General features: G+C 44.6%; 1 protein-coding gene across 3 annotated transcripts in view; it reads right to left on the bottom strand.

Moving 5' to 3' along the window:
• The window catches only part of ASH1L (ASH1 like histone lysine methyltransferase), a 79,331-nt gene that overhangs the window by 58,137 nt on the left and 1,381 nt on the right, over positions 1-19,813 (bottom strand). For all 3 annotated transcript variants that reach the window (XR_014558572.1, XM_083715475.1, XM_083715476.1), the window contains exon 2: positions 10,841-11,367. Coding sequence is in view for 2 of the 3 variants with exons in the window: in XM_083715475.1 (XP_083571601.1) it covers positions 10,841-11,266 (426 nt within the window). In the remaining variant the exon portion in view is untranslated. The remainder of the gene's footprint in view (positions 1-10,840; positions 11,368-19,813) is intronic.

Genomic DNA, 19,813 nt, shown 5'->3' on the forward strand with positions numbered 1-19,813 from the left:
TGGGAGAGAGGATTCAAATTCTTAGAAAGAGAAACAGAAATTTGAAGTACCATGGCCTGTACAGAGCTGAGACAATACTGCAGTTACTATGTGTTACAAATATTTTAGAACAGGAATCATCAACTAGAGGCCCCCTCCACCCGAGCTGCCAATCTTAGGGAGGGAAAGAGGGCTAGAGAGGGAGAAGTTATCTTTAGCAGGAGTGGGGAAGGCATGGCCCTCCAAAATTTGTTGGACTTCCCTCTGCATGGCTGGCAGTCTGTGATGATGAGAGAAGCAGTCTATCAACCTTCATAAGGCCATGGCTTCCCCATTCTTGCTCAACAGACTCATTGGCTGGGGACTCTGAGGTGGGAGACAAGGGTTAGAGCCTTTGCCCACACTCACACTAACTTCCAACCAGAGCTTTGAGAAGTTTGGGAAACCAAGAACTTGGGACCTTTCCAATGCTGGTTAAAGATTGCATTACTCACCCCACCCACTTTTCACATTTCTCTCACTATTTGAGTACATGCCCATCCCTTATTACTAGGACCATACAATTTATTGACTCAAAGGAATTCTTTCATTCATACATTTCAGTAATTAATATTTCATTCACAGCACCTCAAGCACACTGGGGGATTTCCAGAACACACAGAGAAACAGCCCCTGCTCTGCCAAGGAGCTCGTCGGCTGACTGGAGACATGATTTAGTATATGCAAGCAAGTGTAAGAGACCAGGAAAGGAAACACAAAGGGTGCATGGTTCTGTAGTTAGGCTGGATGTGCTGGTAGAGCAGCAGCAGGTTAATAGCCGCAGGCGTTTATAGGCAACTAAGAGAGTAAGCAGGCAGGCCAGCAAGCGCTGGCTAATGGAACAGTGGCCATTAAAAGAGACAAGGGTTCCTTGCCAGGTCAAAGTAAAAAATGGGAGGCCCAGGAAAGCAAGACTACTTGCTTGTTATTTATTGTATACACCACCATTCTTCTATGGTTAGGCCTTCTAAGATGGCTTACAACAAATAATAAAACTGGCTAGATCCAGGAACCAAAGTCAAGAGATGAATCAAATATGAAAATGGTTGTCAGGTTCAGCAAAAAGCTTGGACAAACAGAAATATTATTGTGTGTGAAATAGGGTTGAATCTATGGGTCCCGGCACTCTGCCACCTTCCTGATTCTGTTGCATGAAAGATCAAAATGGCCCGCAGCTTAATAGGTGCATGTAGTAAGTGGAGCACCACAAGGTGCTACTTTGGCCCAAGGTGTGAAGACCTGGGCTCAAATCCCACACTGGGCCATAAGAAGCTCTTTGCCAAATCATGCTCCCTGTTAGCTTTGCCTGCCTTCTGCACAGAGCAAAATGGGAAAGCAAAATGTAGGCTGATCTGACACCTTGGGAATGGTGCTAATGTAATAAATAAAGGGCAAGTAATTATGTTGATGAAATAAGGCTACAGTGGAAGGATCCATTGTGGGGTAATTTTAAGCATCTGGCAGGGAAGCTTAGTGTTAACAGGGTGGGGCAAGAACATGAAGGGAGGAAAGTTCCTTCCCGTAAAATAATGTCCAAGAAAGTTGACTAAACTCCCAGTTATGTGGGTTTTCCAGCAAATTCTGAATTGGAAAGACTTCCAGAAAACTTTTCTATGCAAATAAGGGTACTTTGCATTGGAAAATATTCAGTTTGCTGCAGAAAAAAATTCTGATGCCCTAATTCAGCATGCTTATTTTACATGCATTTAATAAAGCTAAAAGCTTTGAAATCGCCAAGCCTGCCTTGTATTTATTTGCAATCAGCTTCGAGTCATTGTTACGAAATGGAAGATTTTCCACAGAAAAAAACAAAAGCACTTGAAAAACCTCCATGTCGCTAATTAGGCCAATAAAACAAACCAGCACAGCTAGGCAGAAGCAGGAATTGGCAGAGCGTTCCCTCATGCTCAGGAATTCCATAAAGACTCCCTTGAAAAGCAGCCTTCGCTTGCTACCTAAACACCAACAGAGAGGGGACCAAACAAACTACCCCAGGGAGCTCCACTGCTGAAAAGTCCTGTCCCAGATAACAAGAGACACTCAGCACAGGGCCTCTGGGAGATTAAGGTATTGCATGAGAGCGGGTGGTCCTTAACGTACCCTGAACTCGGACCACTTAGGGGTTTCGAGCATCTGTTTTCAACTGGCCTGAAGTGGGTTGCAGCAGCAGCATCAGAACCACCTGCTTTGCTTATTCAAGACTTCTAAGAAAAGGCAAGAGAAACATTGGCACCTACAGAAAGAAATTTAAATGCAGGCCCTGTGTTTCAGTTATTAGTACTTATAATACTGTTTATAGTTACATTACAAGAAAACCTGAACAAATAATCAGACCATGGAGACCAGAAAGCATTTAAACCATTTTTTTAAACCCACAAGCAGGTAGGAATTAAAATAAGCCAAAGGCCTTGAGGAACAGGTGAGTGCTTACCTGCCCATATAAAAACTTTAACAATCTGCCCTTCAGCTTCTTGAAGGAAAGGTGAGATATAAACACAATAATTAAATAATTTAAACTTCTTAGGCTTGCTGCAGATTGGAGCTAACAGCAGGTCCCTGACCAAAAGTATGAAAAGGCTAGTGGCTAGTGGCCTGAATAAATATGGTGCTAAAACCTTGCTGAAGCTAAGCAGGTCTGCATCTGTTCAGCACCTGGATAGGAGTTTGCCGAGGAGAACCAGGTACTCTGCCCTCGTGGAAGAAACGTAGGATATAAAACACAAAAAATAATAAATGCTGCCATTCAGAATGTTCCACGGAACAGAATCTCAATCTTTATACTACTTCAGCCCAGTACAAGGGCAGGTTCCCTCAACCTGGTGCACCACAAGTTTTTTTTTAAGAAGTTCAACTCCTCTCAGCTATTGGGCCATGCTGGCTAAAGCTGATGGAAGTTTGGGAGTCTAACAACATCTGGGGGGCAGCAAGTTGAAGGCGGGCTGCTGTAAAGGTAAGCCAGCATTATGATCCTGCTTTGCAGGTGAGGAGTGGAAGTAGAGAGCACAGCAGCTTGCCTAAAGCCACCAGTGAGTCTTGGGGCTGAGGTGGGATGCTGCCCAGGAAAGGGGGGGGGCTCACAGCTGCTGCTCTTAAAGGTAAAGGTACCCCTGCCCGTACGGGCCAGTCTTGCCAGACTCTAGGGTTGTGCGCCCATCTCACTCAAGAGGCCAGGGGCCAGCGCTGTCCGGAGACACTTCCGGGTCACGTGGCCAGCGTGACAAAGCTGCATCTGGCGAGCCAGAGCCGCACACGGAAATGCCATTTACCTTCCCGCTAGTAAGCGGTCCCTATTTATCTACTTGCACCCGAGGGTGCTTTCGAACTGCTAGGTTGGCAGGCGCTGGGACTGAATGACGGGAGCGCACCCCGCCGCAGGGATTCGAACCGCCGTCCTTTCCATCGGCAAGCCCTAGGCGCTGAGGCTTTTACCCACAGCGCCACCTGCGTCCCACCTGCTCTTAAGCCACCTCAATTAACGTACAACCTTTAGAACATGGCAGGCTTTGATCTCCTCCCAGGCTTGGGCTTCCCTTCTCATCCTGCCAACTGCTTGCCTTGAACCCTAACCAAGCTCAGTTGCTACTAGAGACCCTGCTGCGACAGACAGACAGACAGAGGGTGGATGCCTCTCGATCCTGCTCTGTTGTTTACTTTGAAAGCTGCTGGCGCTGGAGGGATTTTGTAGCAGAGAGAGAGGAGAGGAGAGGAGTCTGGCACCAAGCCCAGCTTTGCCACGGCAGCTGCAATAGTATGTACATTCTTGCTTGAGCCTTACATTTGCAGAGAGAGAAGGGTTTCTGCTTCCTTCGCGTGCACATATGGAACAGGCAGCTGAGGAGGCAGCCACAATCTGCCCTACGGCACTGGAGTCAAAAGCAAGGGCCCATTCTCATTCCCAAAATAGCCACCAAGGGTGCTTGGGGCTCCCTTACATGGCAAAAGGAACAAGCCTTCAAGCTCCTGCCTCTGCACAGTGTAAATGCGCTCAGCGGAGTGCAGCACGCTCCCAAGGGAAAAACACTATCCTGACCGGGGCTCCAGAGCTTGTTTGGACAGGTTTTTCCCCCTTTATGCAGTGCTACCCGCTGTGTTCTCTCAGCCCCCAGCTTTGTTTTTCTTCCACACTTAAGCTGGGCCACATATAGAATATTTTACTTCCTCTTGTTGTGGTCCGGGAGGGAGGAGAAAGCTCTCCAAGACAACATGGGCAATGCATAGGCCTTGGAAACTATGCCCCACCTATTCCTAATGCCATTAGGCACTCAGCCAAGGACCACCTTTAAGGCAGCAAACAGCGCTCTGGGGCTTTTAGTGGTCTGGCTCCAGTGTCTTGCCTCCTGTGCTATCAGCATTCTGCTTCATGGAAAGCATAGCTGGCACTTCAATACTTTGAGGGCAATGTCAAGGCTGCCGTTACCAGCCTGCCTGGATGTTCAAATCAGGCTGATCCCTAAGGACAATCCCTGTCCACTAAGCCCTATAAACACCATCCTCAGAACTTGCAACCCATCACTGGTGTGAGGGCAATGCCTGCCTAGGCTCCTACCTCCCATCAGGGATTTCTACTCTGGAACTCAGAACTTCCTGATCTGCTGCCAGAATATGGCCCTTGGAGTGGACCACATACCTGCTTCAGGCTCACTTGGACTGGCTGGCAGCTACTCTGCCCTACAAAGTCCTGGAACATAACTCTTCCCAAGACCAGAGAAAACAATCCCACATCACACCTTCACAGTGATCATTTATGTCACATGTGGGGGACCCTTTGCCTCCCCCACTATATGTGCGTAACTGCAACTCCCATCAGCCCCAACAAGCATGGCCAAAGGCCAGGGATGATGGGAGCTGCAGTTCAGCAACATGTGGGACAAAGGCTCCTCACTTCTGCTCCAGACAAAACCTCTGTGCTTCATCTGTCTGGCCCCTGCTTCATATCCCTCTGTCCCACCTGCAATACCTTCAGTTTTATAGTAACTAACTGCAGGTGGCGGGGGAAGTGTTTCCCAAAGAGAAGCTAATGAAAGATAAGTCTATCAGTTCTTAACCACAGTAACTCAATTGAATTCTGCTGAATACCAGATGCAAAGAAGAGGGGTGGGTGTCAACAACTACCCTCACCATGGTGAGTGTGGTATTGCCCCCTGGTGGATGGCCAGCCCTTCCCACCTTCTGTGATGCTGCAGTGGTGAACTGGGATCATTCCAGTGGTTGTATGGTGGTCCGCATGCAAAGCTTGGCAGCTGTGTGGGCCAAGGAGCCCAAATGCCCTTGGCAGTAGAAGGCAAACTGGCAACCTTTCCTGCTCTGCAGTAGAAAAGGTAGGCAGGAGGAGATTTGGACACTGCTGCCGAAAGGCAGTTGGGGCACCTTCAAACAGTGGTGCCCCAAACTGGAAAACTCCCTTCATCATCAGGGCTTGACAGGTGGCGGAGTGGAAAAACAATGGCTTGTGACATAGCCAGCAAAGATGTAAAAGCCCTAAATAGGGGTTATCACCACCATGCTTTGGTTGTTGCTGCCCAGAGGCACCTGGCTGGTCACACACTGGTAAAAAACCCAGTGCCAGAAGATTAGATGGTGTTTAGGTCTAATCCAGGAAGGCAATTCCCATATTTCTACTAGTTAGAAGCCTTCTAACTTCCAACTTGATCTCACTGGGTGCCCCAAAACACAGTGTATTGCACAAACTATTGGACTGCTATTGGGGAGGGACAGATTCAGATCCCTTCTTGGCCAAGCAGCTCACTGAGTACCCTTAGCGCCTTGGAGAAAGGGCAGGATGAAAACACATTAATACATACACATATTCTCATTCTCAGTCCCAAACTATAGGGATTAACAAAACTGACCTTCCTTATAGGGTTGCTATAAAAATTAAGGGAGCATTTGCAATTTATATTTAACACTCTAAAGTGTGAAATATTATGATCCAATATTCAGCTGCATTATCTGAGAAAGGAGGAAATCCCTTCCCTTCTATGCCAGGAAAAGCTCTACGGAGCCCTATGGAAATAGCATGCAAATGAGCTGTGGCCCCCTCTGAGCTTCTAACATACTGGAGTCTATGATTCCATTTAATCAGTGCTGTTTCCCTGTCCTGATATAATTTAAATGATGAATACCGCTACTACTACTAATTTAATATTATTACTATTATTATTTTTTAATAAACTGTCAACAGCAGGATTGGAATGAAATCTGCACAGGGCTGTTAGCCAAAGGCTTTTGGTACTGGTGGCAGAAAATCTGATTGGGGCCCAGACTCATGCCATCATAAGACACCAACCATGGGGAAATTCTGCCGCACAAGCCATATTAAAATGAAGGGGGATTGCTTAGGAGAGTTACCCAGGAGAACATGCCCCTTGGGCTCAGGCCTGTGTATCTCACTCTCGGCTGCTCTTAATGGCACCCAGCATCTGCTGCCCAAGATGGTCGCCTCACTCTGCCTACCTTTAAATCTACAGCATCCTACAGAACACACTTTTAGGATTAGCTCTGCGCACAAGTCCAAGTTTATTATGGCCTGGCATCTTCCTGCCCCCTGACTCTTTGAATGCATGTATGCAAACACACACACACACACACACACAGAGAGAGAGAGAGAGAGAGAGAGAGAGAGAGAGAGAACTCTCAAACCATCTTTGTTTAGGTGTCATGGCAGAGCTTTAGCTGTGAATAAAACACAATTCCCACTCACGCCTTCCTCCCCCTCTTCTTCCCTCAGCAACTACAAAAGCTGAAGGACAGAAGTCCCTTTTTCATGTATGGGCACCACCATTTGCCTTGTAATTTTCTAGAAGCAGCATCAGCAGCGGAGAGCCTTCTGCAGCATTCACCTGCATAGCCAAGGACACTGCAAGGATCGGAAGGATACCTGTGCTCAGCAGTTTCTCGGGGAAACGGAGAGCTTTGAGAGAACAGAAGCAAAGGTTCCATCTTGTTCCATTGTCTTAACTGCATCAACACTACAGCTGTCAATGTGGAGCTTGTTGCTGTCACCTTCGTGACTCCACATCATCTCCAAGACCGGAATAGTATCAACGCTGCTTGGCTATAAATAGGTAGAATATTCCAGTGGCTGTGTTTGCCCATCTGCGCCTCGAGCAACAAACGGCTCTGCTGCTGCAGCTTCTGGATTCTGATTTCCCAGGAAAGCGCAAAAAAAAAATATCCAACCCCAACCAATACCTACCAAGTGGCTGAGCATGTTACAAACGAAGACAAAGGAAGGATTTTTTATTTTTAAGGCCTTGGGCAGATGCATTGGTACACAGATTTAAAAAGCAGCCTGCATGGACTGTAATAAAAGCACAAACAGGGCTGGGCACATGAGCTATTCCCACTGTGCAAACATCAAATATGGGCGACATTCTGAGAGTAATGTTTTCATTTTTATTATAAAAAAGGCAAGCTTCTAGTCCTCATGGTTGAAAGAACCACACTGCCAGTGTTCTGGAGATTATTGCCCTTGCCTTGCAGCTTCTGTCCTAGTTTTTTGAAGCCGGACCCAGCCTGTAACATGTGGCTCACTAAGAGGACACTTCTAAGCATATACAGTGGTACCTCGCAAGACGAATGCCTCATAAGACGAAAAACTCGCAAGACGAAAGAGTTTTTCGTTTTTTGAGTTGCTTCACAAGACGAATTTCCCTATGGGCTTGCTTCGCAAGATGAAAACGTTCAATGCATTCCTATGGGAATGATTTTCAATGCATTCCTATGGGAATCCGTGCTTCGCAAGATGAAAAATTTGCAAGATGAAAAACCTCGCAGAACGAATTAATTTCGTCTTGCGAGGTACCACTGTACAGAGTATATTTCTGTCCCCACTGAGGGGCATGGTTTCTAGATCAGAGGATGTGGCTGAGAGCCAAGCTTGAACCATAATAATGACCAGTTTAGAAATTAACTACTGGATTAACCCAGGCAGACTAGTGAAGAAAAGAGTCACAAATAATGATGGATTCCTGACAACTTAGGATAAATGGGATCTCCATTGCACAGAAGTTAGCTATAGAATGCCTGACAATAAGATGCTCTGTGCACATAAGTGGTTAACAAGAGCGGATGACGACTGACACCACCAATTCAGGAGATACCAAACCTCTGAAACAGCCTTGGCTTCCTGCATGATGTAAATGAGCCCTCACAAAGTTTGAATCAACTCTGATCAACTCTTTCTTTAAAAAAAATAAGAAGAATTATGGCATGTTGTCGCCATTTTATTGCCATTTTCTGCCAGCTCCGATATTAAACACACAGCCAGGAAAAAAACCCCAAAGCAAAGTATTGAAATGCTGCAGTTTGGCACTTTTATCTTTCAATCATTGTTCATGCACAAACACACCTGGACAAAGTTATCCATTAAAAAAACAATTCCAGGAGCAAAACTTCATGCAGTATTTGAGTAACTATTACAAGAGCAATTAAGGACAACAATGAAGCAGCAGGTCACATACTTCCTTCTATCGGCTATTCTGGCCCCTCCAGTGATCAGACATAATCATACCTCTTACTTCACCAGAACTGGAACGTGTATCTTAAAAAAACTGAAAGGGGCCCGTGTCATTCCCTTTAAATTACTCTTTTGTACCATACAAACCCTGGGTTCAACTTCCAGTCTCATTAGGAAATTCCACCTCAGGGCCTGAAGCAAAAAACAGGGCAGCTATGCCCCCGGGGATAAATAACACTAACAACTTGATAGTTGCTGTCTTTTCATGACACCCAAAATGCACAGCCTTGGGGCAGCTGTTTCACCCATCTTCATGGCAGGGCAGGTCTGACCTCACACTTCCCAATTTATGCTGGGAATAGTTATCTACCTGGTAGAGTTAAAATGCCGCCTTCCTCAACTGAGCGCACTCCAGATGTCACTGAACTAAGACCCCCTGGAATCCCTGACCATTGGGCCATGCTGGCTAGGGACTGATGGGAAATATAGTCCCACAACATCTAGATCAGCCTTCTCCAATCCAGGGCTGATGGAGTCCAACAACCTCTGGAGCGCCAGAGGTTTCCCCAACTCTGATTTAAAGGATCAGTATTAAAGTGTGTGCAGGGATCTGGAAGAGAATTCCAACCTAGCTGAAGCAAAAGGAGTTCCACCAATCTTTGCAGCTGTGTGTAATTAACAATTTAGGTTCCTAAATGATCACTTATATTCACAGCAACCTGCCTGGAAGTTGCGATCACAAACCAATCCATTAGACATCAGTATAAAAACTTTTCCTTTCTCAGGCCTTTTAGATCTCAGTCTTCTCTTTCAATCTGCATTTTGTTTGTTCTTATATTGATTGTCTTTTATTATTATGCTAAATCCCCCATATGGTAATTATAATCATTATTCTTAGAACAGCTGCCCAATTAAAGATCTCAGTTGATCAATCCTATGAATTTTGATTGATCGGCTATGTTTCCACAGCCATGCACCATAGATGTAAATAAAAATATCCATTTTATTTTCAGGTGATGGACACATGTCTCATCATAAAAGAGGTATTCCCTCCTATGCACAAGAAACAGGGGACTATCACTTCCTAAGATGACCCTTAACATCTGCACCTTTTTAAAAGAATTCCTTCTTGATTAATTAGGGACACCTTTTGAGTCAATCAAAACTTTAAGTCAGCCTTTCTCAATGCAGTGCCTTCCAGATGTTTTCAGTTCCCACTGGCTCTAATCAGCATGTCAGGAATGATAAGGACTACATAAATTGGGGGAGGCTGGATTAAATGGGCTGAACTCTGCAGCCCCAATCATTAGCACTCGTGATGCCTCACAGAATGCAAGAATAGAAAATTTACTACATAAATCTCAACAAATGAGAGGGAAAGAACAGACAAAGCCAGCAAGGGACAAGTCCAAGAGTTGTACTTTCCCCACAATTCCTAATCTGGTGCCACTCTTATAAGGCCAACACTCAAATCAACCCCTGGGGAAATAAAAGAATTACTCCACAACATAAGAACTGAGAAACCAAGAATTTTGCCCTCTTCTAAAAATGTAAAATCAATCCAAAGGCTCACAACAGCCAAACAGATGCCACAATGACTTCCTACATTGAGTGCGTCCAGTAGTAGAATCTGAAGAAGGAGCTGCTGGCAACAAATGCCCCAGCTAACATGGAAAACATCAGCTAGGATGACGACTGACAGAAAGCAATTTAACCAAAATTACTTCTAAAGTGCCAAAAAGTTGGGGAAGACATGGCAGATTTCGCCATGCTGCCCTGGTTTCCCCAAACTTTTGCGCTCATTTTGAAAAATGGAATGCTGGCTTCAGCTACTCCTCCTGTCACTACCAAACTAACATAGCCACAGTAAATACAAGGAGTTAGCAAAGGCTATGGTCTAAACTCATTAGGGCAAGGGCCTCCACTGTGGTGCCTACAGGCACACCAGGATCCCTAGAGGCATTCCCTGGAACCCACAGGGTCTTTTCCCCAGCCCCTGCAAACTAGGCTTCAAATAAGCATTCTACCGTAGCAGGTAGAACGGGCTACATTGTGTGCTTGGTTGCAAGGTGTGTGGCGTTGCACTAATCAAATGGGTCCCACGCAACAGGCTGAGATTTAAAGGTGACCCAAGATTGAAGGCTCCATTAGAGCTCTCTTTCTTCTTCCACATCTCTTAAAAAAGAAAATAGGGAGGGAAATTGAAAGGTTTTCCCCAGATGTTAAATTCTGCCCTTGATTTCAAATTCTGTTTGCATAATTGGTGCCTGCGGAGCTACCAGCATCCAGCACCTGTAACCATTTTTGTTCTGTTTTCCCCCACCCACTCCTTTCCCAGATCTGAGAGTTGCAAACATGACTCACTTGCTTTGCAGGGCCAGGGTCGCTCTTCTCCTCCATCATCTTCCCAACCTTTTGCACCCTCCTGGGCTGCTTAATAGTGGTCTTTATTGCAGGCCGGCAGACATAGTTTTCCAGGTTCTTAGGGGGTTTCTTAGTTCTCTTGGCTTGCAGGCCAATTTTCAGCTTCAAATTCCCCTCTGAAAAGTTTGTTTCCTTCACAGAAAACTGTTGCTGGGCATCCGACAGACTCTCATCCTTGCCAACTTCATCGCCGCCGCTCCCCTCCGAGCTCCTCTTCTTCTTCTCTTCCTCCTCCTTAGCACTACCATCGAGCTCCGCCTCCCTCCTGCCTCCTGCCGCGCCTGTGGCAACTGCAGAGGGGCTTTTCCCAGAAAACCCTTCAGAACCAGAGCCCAGCCCTAACATAGCAGTATTCTGAGGGTCCATTACAGTACGTGCAGTTGCAAATAATTACTATTATTTAAAGCAGATCGGTTGTGTGGTCCATGGACAGATCCTTCCAGAAACTTGCAGCCATCATCTTCTCACTGTGGGAGAAAGGAAGGGATGACAGTCAGAATATAGACGATTCAAGAGCCACAGGAATACAGATTCTGTGCTGTTTGCTTTCAAACAGAAATAAAAGAAGGGAACACACAGGGCCTTGCAAGGAAGCACACAGTTAACAGCCCATCTATACATATTTATTGTAGCCATTTACAATACGCCCCCCCCCCATTCACTAGTGTAAAGCTTCCCAGGATGGTAGCCTGGAGGTAGTTCTTATTCATCACAGATGACCAGGTATGTGGCTATTTACAAAAAACCCATGAGCTCAATTTGGAGCCACAATGTTATCATGGGGTCCAACAAATGCAGGTTGTTCTGTTAATATGGGAAGAGGGGTGAGATCTGTACAGCAATAAGTATTATAAACTGAATTTATATGGCATCTTTCTTCCATACATTTCCAAGTGGCATACATAGTTTGTTTCATAAGTTCTTGTTGTTACGTTTGAAACATTCATTCTTTTGAAAATCACCTTGGGAGGTCCCGTTATGGGGCAGAAAAGCAGGAAATAAATATTTTAATATGTACATACAGAGCAGCCACTTCCACATAAAAGGGAAAATACTTTTTCAGAAGAGCTCCCTGAACTGGTGAACTGACAGCAGGCTCCGATCCACTGCATAGGAGGACAAGCATATAATGTTAAATGGTGCTTAGAAACGAAGAACAAGTTTCTTGTCCTTGTGGCTGCAGAGATATGTTTGAAGATACAGGCAGAAATGTGATAAATAAAGACATCCAATGTTAAGAGCTTCCACACGGCTTATAAATGCCTCATTTCCCAGTTAACTATTTGCATCTCATGTATTTTTACATCTGATGAAAATTCTCACTAATTATGACTTTCCTCTCTTCCACCTAAAAGCTTATTTTATTTAGGCAGCTGTCAATCTGGTTTGTCAAACTTACAAAGACTGCTGCATAATACCTGTTACAGCTGTAATTGCAATACTGCTATCTAAGTTTTTCTATAGTGGTATTTAAGTGTTTGTTGTTAAATGCCTAGGGCACTCCTCCTTCATTCATCCAGACTGAGTTCTGATGCACAAGTCCCTGAGATGCCCTCTAGTGGTCTCCTTCTATAGTATCACTTTTCGCCAGGTGAGCTGAGGCAGAAACCCTGTGATTTCCAACACAACAGGGATGGCCACAGTACCTCAAGTCTTAGAGCAAGCATAGGCAGACTCGGCCCTCCAGATGTTTTGAGACTACAGGTCCCATCATCCCTGACCACTGGTCCTGTTAGCTAGGGATGATGGGAGTTGTAGTCCCAAAACATCTGGAGGGCTGAGTTTGCCTATGCCTGCCTTAGAGCTACACATCAAAAACCAAATCACAAAACACAGTCACCGCTTCTTCTCCAATAATCCCCTCTCCAGCTCCAAACTCCTGCCCACTGCTTCCTTCTGAACACATTTCTTAATATTTATGATTAGCATGTGAGGTGGAGTGGGGTGCATGACTTGGAACACCTGGAATGTATTCTTATTTGAATTCTAGTTTTGACACATACAAGGCACATTTGGTAATAGATAATAATAATAATATTTTTTTATTTATACCCTGCCCTTCCAGGTTCAAAAACCGGGCTCAGGGCGGCTAACAACAAATTTAAAACACTTAATTGTAAAAGCAGCATAAAATACAGTATAAAAACATGAATAACAATAAAATTCAAAGTTCAGAAATCAATTTAGGGGAAATCCATCTAATAAGCATTAGATAATCACCAGGGCTAGCTGGCTGAATTAGTCCTACTTGGACCAGCGAGGAGGCCAGGGGAGAATTAGCTGTGGGGTCTCAGAGTGGGTAATCTTCATTAAAGGGGAGGGGGAGGGAAGAGAAGGGAAGGGAAATAAAAGATCAGGCTGAATTCAAATTAAAGGCCAAGTGGAACAGCTCTGTCTTACAGGCTCCACGGAAGGAGGTTAAATCCTGAAGGGCCCTAGTCTCATGGGAGAGAACATTCCACCTGGTCGGAGCCATCACTGAAAAGGCCCTAGCCCTGGTGGAGGATAGTCTGACTTCCTTAGGGCCCAGGACCTCTAAACTATGGTTATTCATGGACCTTAAGGTCTTCTGCGGGGCATACCAGGAGAGGCGGTCCCATAAATAGATGAATTTACGGTTGTTTCCTCAGAAGTTTTGTGTGCTTTTAAATAGCATTTAATACTGGTACTCCTGCTCCGGAGGCTAGGACCTGAACCAATGGATTCAAGTTACATGAAAGGAGATTCCAGGTAAACACCAGGAAGTACTTTCTGGCAAGTAAGAGCTGTTCGACAGTGAAACAAACTCACTTGGGAGGTAGTGGATTCTCCTTCCTTAGAGGTTTTTAAGCAGAGGTTGGATGGCCATCTGTCTGGACTAGATGGCCCTCGGGGTTCCTCCCAACTCTACAAAGCTATGATTCTGAGTGTTCAAAGAGCTTCACATGTGTTACTTTACAGAGCTGCAAGAATTACAGCAAGTTAAGTCAATATTATTACTTTCATAGTGTCAAACTGGGAGTACTGTAAGAGGTTGAGAGACAGTGGCTTGCCTAATGACACCTAGTGAGCTCATGTCAGAGGTGAGAGGTGAGGACATGCCAATTTATATTTCAGTTTATTGGTCACTGTACTATGCCAGCTCCATACCACAACAACGTGCTTCTATGCCTTTATTTCGGCAGCTATCAATCTGGCTTGCCAAACTCCTTTTCCCCCTTAGTTACAAACTTGGCTGCATAATACTGTTAACAGCTATTATTGCAAGACCAAGTTTTGAATCCCTACCCAGCCGTGAAGCTGGCAGGGTGACTTTGGACCAGTCACTCACTCTCAGCATAACCTACCTCACAGGGTTGCTGTGAGGAGAAAATAGAGCAGAGAACTATGCATGCCATCTTGAGCTCCTCAGAGGAAAGTTGGTATATACACATATGCCCCGATCAAGCCACTCTTTCCTCCATTCTCTATCTGGCCAATGCTGAGTCCTCAGCTCTCTAGATCAATTGCTGAAACTGGAAATATAGTTATTTGAACTAATAGCACATGAAAACTGCAGGTAGACATGTAGTTCTAATGTTGGGGGCGGAGGGAGAGGTAGAGAGAAAGAAAACAGATCCAAAAATAGCAACAGGGCAGTGCATTTCTCAGGGCCAACTAAAAGTATTATGAAGCAGCAAGTAAGCTTTTGAGTTCCCTACCACAACTGGATTAAGAGCTGTGGGGAATTCAAGAGTTTGTTCATCATTCTGTGGTTTTCTAGTTGGCCTTAATAATGCTATTATGCTACTGCTACTTTTGAGATACGCTTTCAAGGTGCCAGCCCCATATAGAGCTGGATGAACACTTCAAACCTCTAGCAATAAATGTTAAATCCTAAGTGGCCAGGCATCTGGGTTTCTTCCAGTGATTCTCAGTCCCCATTACACGTGCTCATTGGAGGCACCTCTGTCTATAATTATTTTCACAAAGACATGGGAAAGACCTTGTGAGCATTACCAATTTCAATCCTTTACCCAAAAATGCATACCACTAATTCAGGCTTTTACAAACAGAAATTTATCTGGGCAGCTACAGCAAATAAGGATTCCCTCCAGGTGAGCAGATACAGTAGTTCTACTTTAATAGGCTGAAAGAGTTAAGGATCCCCCTAGCAGCAGTATCAACAAAACAAAAAATACAGGTGTGGGGGGGAGGGGCAGTTATCTTTTTCAAACTGGACCAGTATCTTTTGCAGGTATGTTTTTAAGGTTAATAGTTATTCCAACAGGGCTATGGCTGCATTCCTATGCACACTTACTTTACAGAAGCACAAATAATCTCAAAGGGACTTTTAAATAAATATGCCTAGGATTGCATTAAAAGGTTATCAGCATACAGGCAGCCCCTCGTTTACGCGGGGGTTATGTTCCGAGGCACCGTGCACATCAGTGAAATCATGTATAAATGAAAGCCATTGAAAAAGCCTGCAAGCACATCGCTCCGCCCCCATTCCACCCTTTTAGTGATGTTTCAGTGAGGTCTTTATGAAGTTTCCGAGTCACTTCTGGGTTCAGCGTGATGCAATCACGCACATATTGAACATGTGTAAATGGGGAGCTGCCAGTACCCAAAATTGCAGCCTTGGTCAAGCATAGGATCTTACACACATCTGGCATTCCCTCTCAGTTCAAGCACAGAACCATTAGACTTGTTAGTTGCTTATTAACTGAAGGCCTCCTAGTGACTTACAATGCACTTAAAACATGAATATAAATACACTATACCATAAAACAACCACAAGAACTGTTGGCAGCACGCTAATAACAAAACAGTATCATCTTAGTCTATCAAGAGTCAAGAAGCCAACAATAGCATCAGGTGGACTTCATTGGGCAGAATATTGCACAAACAGGGAGTCACAACTGAAAAGGTCCTCTACCTTGTCACCACTCTCTGATCCTCCCTCATACAAAGGATCTGAGTAAAATATGTAAGGGTCTGGTTATGTTCATACCTGGAGAGATGTTCCAAAAAATATTGGGGTCCCGAGCTGTAAATAGCTTTATAGATCAAACCAGCACTCTGAATTGGGCCCAGAAGATTACAGGCAGCCAGTGTAGTTATAACAGAATTGGTGATATATGATCTGTTTGCCTTGAACCTGTCAACAATCAGGCAGCCACATTCTGTACTAACTGAAGCTTCCAAATCATTTTCGAAGGCAGCCCTACATAAAGTTCATTGCAACAGCCCAGTTTTAAGGTTCCCAGAACATAGATTACTGCAGCCAGGTTATCCCTATCCTGATAGGGTCATAGCTGAGCCACTAGTTTAAGCTGATGGCATTCACTCTATATCACTAAGACCACCTGTGCCTCAGGTGACAGCAATTGATCCAGGAGAACCCCCCAGCTACAAACCTGCTCCTTCAAATGGAGTATAATACCCATCTAGAGCAGGCAATAAAATGAATGCCATGGGAACCCCTCTGCCATTCAAAACTATTTCCCCATCTCAGACTTTCTCCTATGCCCTCAGCTCCACATCTGGCCCACACCTAAGATTGTTTTTTTTTTTAACAATGCTGCTCCAAATGCATTTACTGAAATATAGCACAAAGATAGAAATGATTTCTTTAACTTTTCAAACAGTTCACTCTAAATTAGTAATGAGGAACTTTCTGTCTGTGGCAAGGCCTCCCCCCCCCCCACAAGAAACTATGGATAGAATATCCCCATCAAGACAGCAAATATCACTATCAGAAATTCTCCTTGACAATTCCAGCTGGTCCTTTGGGATTCCTTGGGCCAGCATGAGCCAGAAGAGACAGATGCTGCCATGCAGGTACCAAGTGGAACAGAGGCAGTATCTTTCTGGCCACCAAACATTGATGTAGGAATATGAAATCTTTTTAGTGCCCACTAGCAGGCATCTACAGATCTACCGAACACCTCACAAGAGGCAAGTGCACCCAGCCCTCTTGGAAGCAGGAGACACAGCACCACACAGATCTCTACACCAAATATCTCATTTCTACTGATGTTTTTGAGTAAGACTGCAGGATTCTCTTCCAAGCAGCAGAAAAGACTCCCACTGTTTTGCACCTTCTTCATATCACAAATAATGACTGGTTAGTAAGCCAGGCTAATGTTAGTGGGCCCCTATCCATCATGGAGAATGGGAAAGGTGCCAGTTCTGAATTGTATAGATCAATCATGCTAATAAGGGTTGAGAGCAATGATGTGGAGTGGGGAAAGTTTGCACACACAGAACGTTCCAAGTGCTTTCTTTTTCCATGGAAGTTTTCCCATGTCATATGTTCATTAGATACAATGAATAGGTGCCAATTGCAAATACAATATTAGGCAAGCTTGGCAGTTTCAACGTGTTTAGCTTTGTTGACTAAATACAAGTAAAACAAACATGCCAAATTAGATTACTCTCTAAAGGTAAAGGTAAAGGTACCCCTGCCCGTATGGGCCAGTCTTGACAGACTCTGGGGTTGTGCGCCCATCTCACTTAAGAGGCCAGGGGCCAGCGCTGTCCGGAGACACTTCCGGGTCACGTGGCCAGCGTGACATCGCTGCTCTGGCGAGCCAGAGCCGCACACGGAAACGCCGTTTACTCTCTAGGGCATGATAAATTTTTCCCCAATGCAAATTATCCTATGAAGATTACCCTGGTTTGCATATGAAAATTTCCCAATTCAGAATTTTCCAAAAAACCAACATCAGTGGTTAGTAAGAGTAGCCATCTATCCAGTGCATCCCTCTATAATTACAGGTGAGATATAGAAGTAAGGGGTAAAAGTCCAATTGGAAGACAAGAGTGCTAAACTGGAACTAGGTTCAAACCTCAGTCTACCCTCCCCTGCCAGTCAATTGAAGAATAACATGGGATAAACACACCCCTCCCTGAGCTCCTTAGAGAAAGGTGCAGTAATTAAAGAACACCGTTTCAGTTCCACATGCACATGAAGCATGAATGACACTCAACTCTCAGAAACAGATGCATGCACTCAGCTTTTCAAAATTACACATTCATACATCAAGCCATAGCTTCTGAAAGCAACACAGAAAAGCAGTCCTAAGAGGGTCAGAAGGTATAGTTCTGCTGAAAGGCACATAACTAACAAGGGGTCCAGAAACTGGGCTGGAATCGCCTAATCCTACAACAACTATGACTCTAGGGAAATGTGGCCTGGACAGAAGACCGTTGGTAGTGCCATTTAAGCTTTCTACTGGAAGGATGAGCTATAGCAGCTGCTCTTACTGAATGGTTACAATACATCAGGCATTGTAGAAAATGCAACAGGGGAATGTTCTCTGCCTGGAGGAGTTACAAACTGAAAAGTTGTAACTGAAAGTCTGAAAGATCAAGTTGAAAATGACATACAACCTGACTGCTAAGCAGTTATAGTCCCAAGCACAACACAACTTGTAAGTAAATGGATAAAAGGATAAATGTATTAGACATCAAATAAAGGGGGGCTCATATGCAAAATGCTAAGAGAGGTACCGCAGCAGTTGCCAAACAAATGAGGAATAATTCAAGAGGTACCTCTTAAGGCAGGCCTTCTCTACAGAGATAATACTTTTTTATACAACACTAAAACAAAAAATGGTGGTGCAGGGGAAAGAACAGGCCTCTGTACAGAGAAACTGACAGTGTAAATTCTGGCAGAAGAATATATATTTGAGGAGGGGGAGGTAAGGGAGATGGAAAGAATATGCACATGTACTTAAGGCTTGGTTTTTGTCATTTGAAGTAAGGAACGAAGAGTTAGGGTTAAATAAAGAGCTATCCGAGCATTAACCCTTGAAAAAAGTTTGCAGTTTCTCAAGGCAAGGAACAACGACCCTCTCAGATACTGAGAGCTGTCCGCAATGACATTGGGTTTCTACAAAACTACGTGTCCAGTATCCTCAACCTCTCACCTGCCATTCTAAGGAGGTGACCTAACTGTCAAGAACCTCTTTCTGCCTCATAGAAGCCAGAGGCCAATTCAGAAAAGACAAATTAGATGGCGAGCCTCATGTAGTTTGTCATGTGTGATGATCTATTGCCATGTGTAGTCATGCTGAGAAGTGGCGATTGGCTGCGAGTTTAACAACACTGCTACATGAAGCAAAACACATGTGTTTGTGTATGAGAAAAATCATCACACACTGTGATGATTTCCTACAAAGGGAATACATTCTGTGCAAGAAATTTGGCATCTCTGAGGGGGTCCCTTGGTACCAAAGAATCAATCACTTTCTCACTCACACACACAAATGGATCTGTCTCAATGCACACCAAACTAACATTCCTGGAGCCTTATCCATCAACCCTCCCGTCAATGATTCCAGCTATGGGAGCAGGGGCCAAGCTGTCAGGAAGCCCACCCACATACTACCAGGGTGCAGCCACCAGGATTCCCATCTTGCTCATCCAGCAGGATTCCCCTTCAGCTGCCAACCCACTCAGGTTCTTGCCAGAAATCTACACACAAACAATCAAGCACCTCCCTTAAAAAAAGAGAGAAATTAATTCCCCATCCCAATACAGAAGACCAGGAGTGTATCAACACACCAAACATTCACTTTAAGCAGGAGTCAATCTGCCTCATTCTCAGCCACAGAGGAGGGAAAAGAAGCTGAATAACGCCATCCATGAGTTCCCACCAAGAAGCAAGTCTGCAACAATTCTGCAAGTGAAGCTTCAAGATTTCCCCATAAGTATTATTCCTGCCCCCAAAATGAAGCTACAAAACTCCATACATAATGTTCCTCTCAAAAAGGTGAAGTTACTAGAATACAGGGGGGGGGGGTGTGGAGAGGAAAGGATGTTTGAAAAAAAAATGTGAAATATTTTCCCCTTCAAACACCTGGAGCCCCTTCCGCTTCCCCACCCTGCTCAGCATTGTGGTTCCCAGTTTTTGTGGTCGTTTTTCTACAAGAATACATAACC

This window comes from Podarcis gaigeae (assembly GCF_964106915.1).
Source record: "Podarcis gaigeae genome assembly, chromosome: 16".
Classification (NCBI taxonomy): domain Eukaryota; kingdom Metazoa; phylum Chordata; class Lepidosauria; order Squamata; family Lacertidae; genus Podarcis; species Podarcis gaigeae.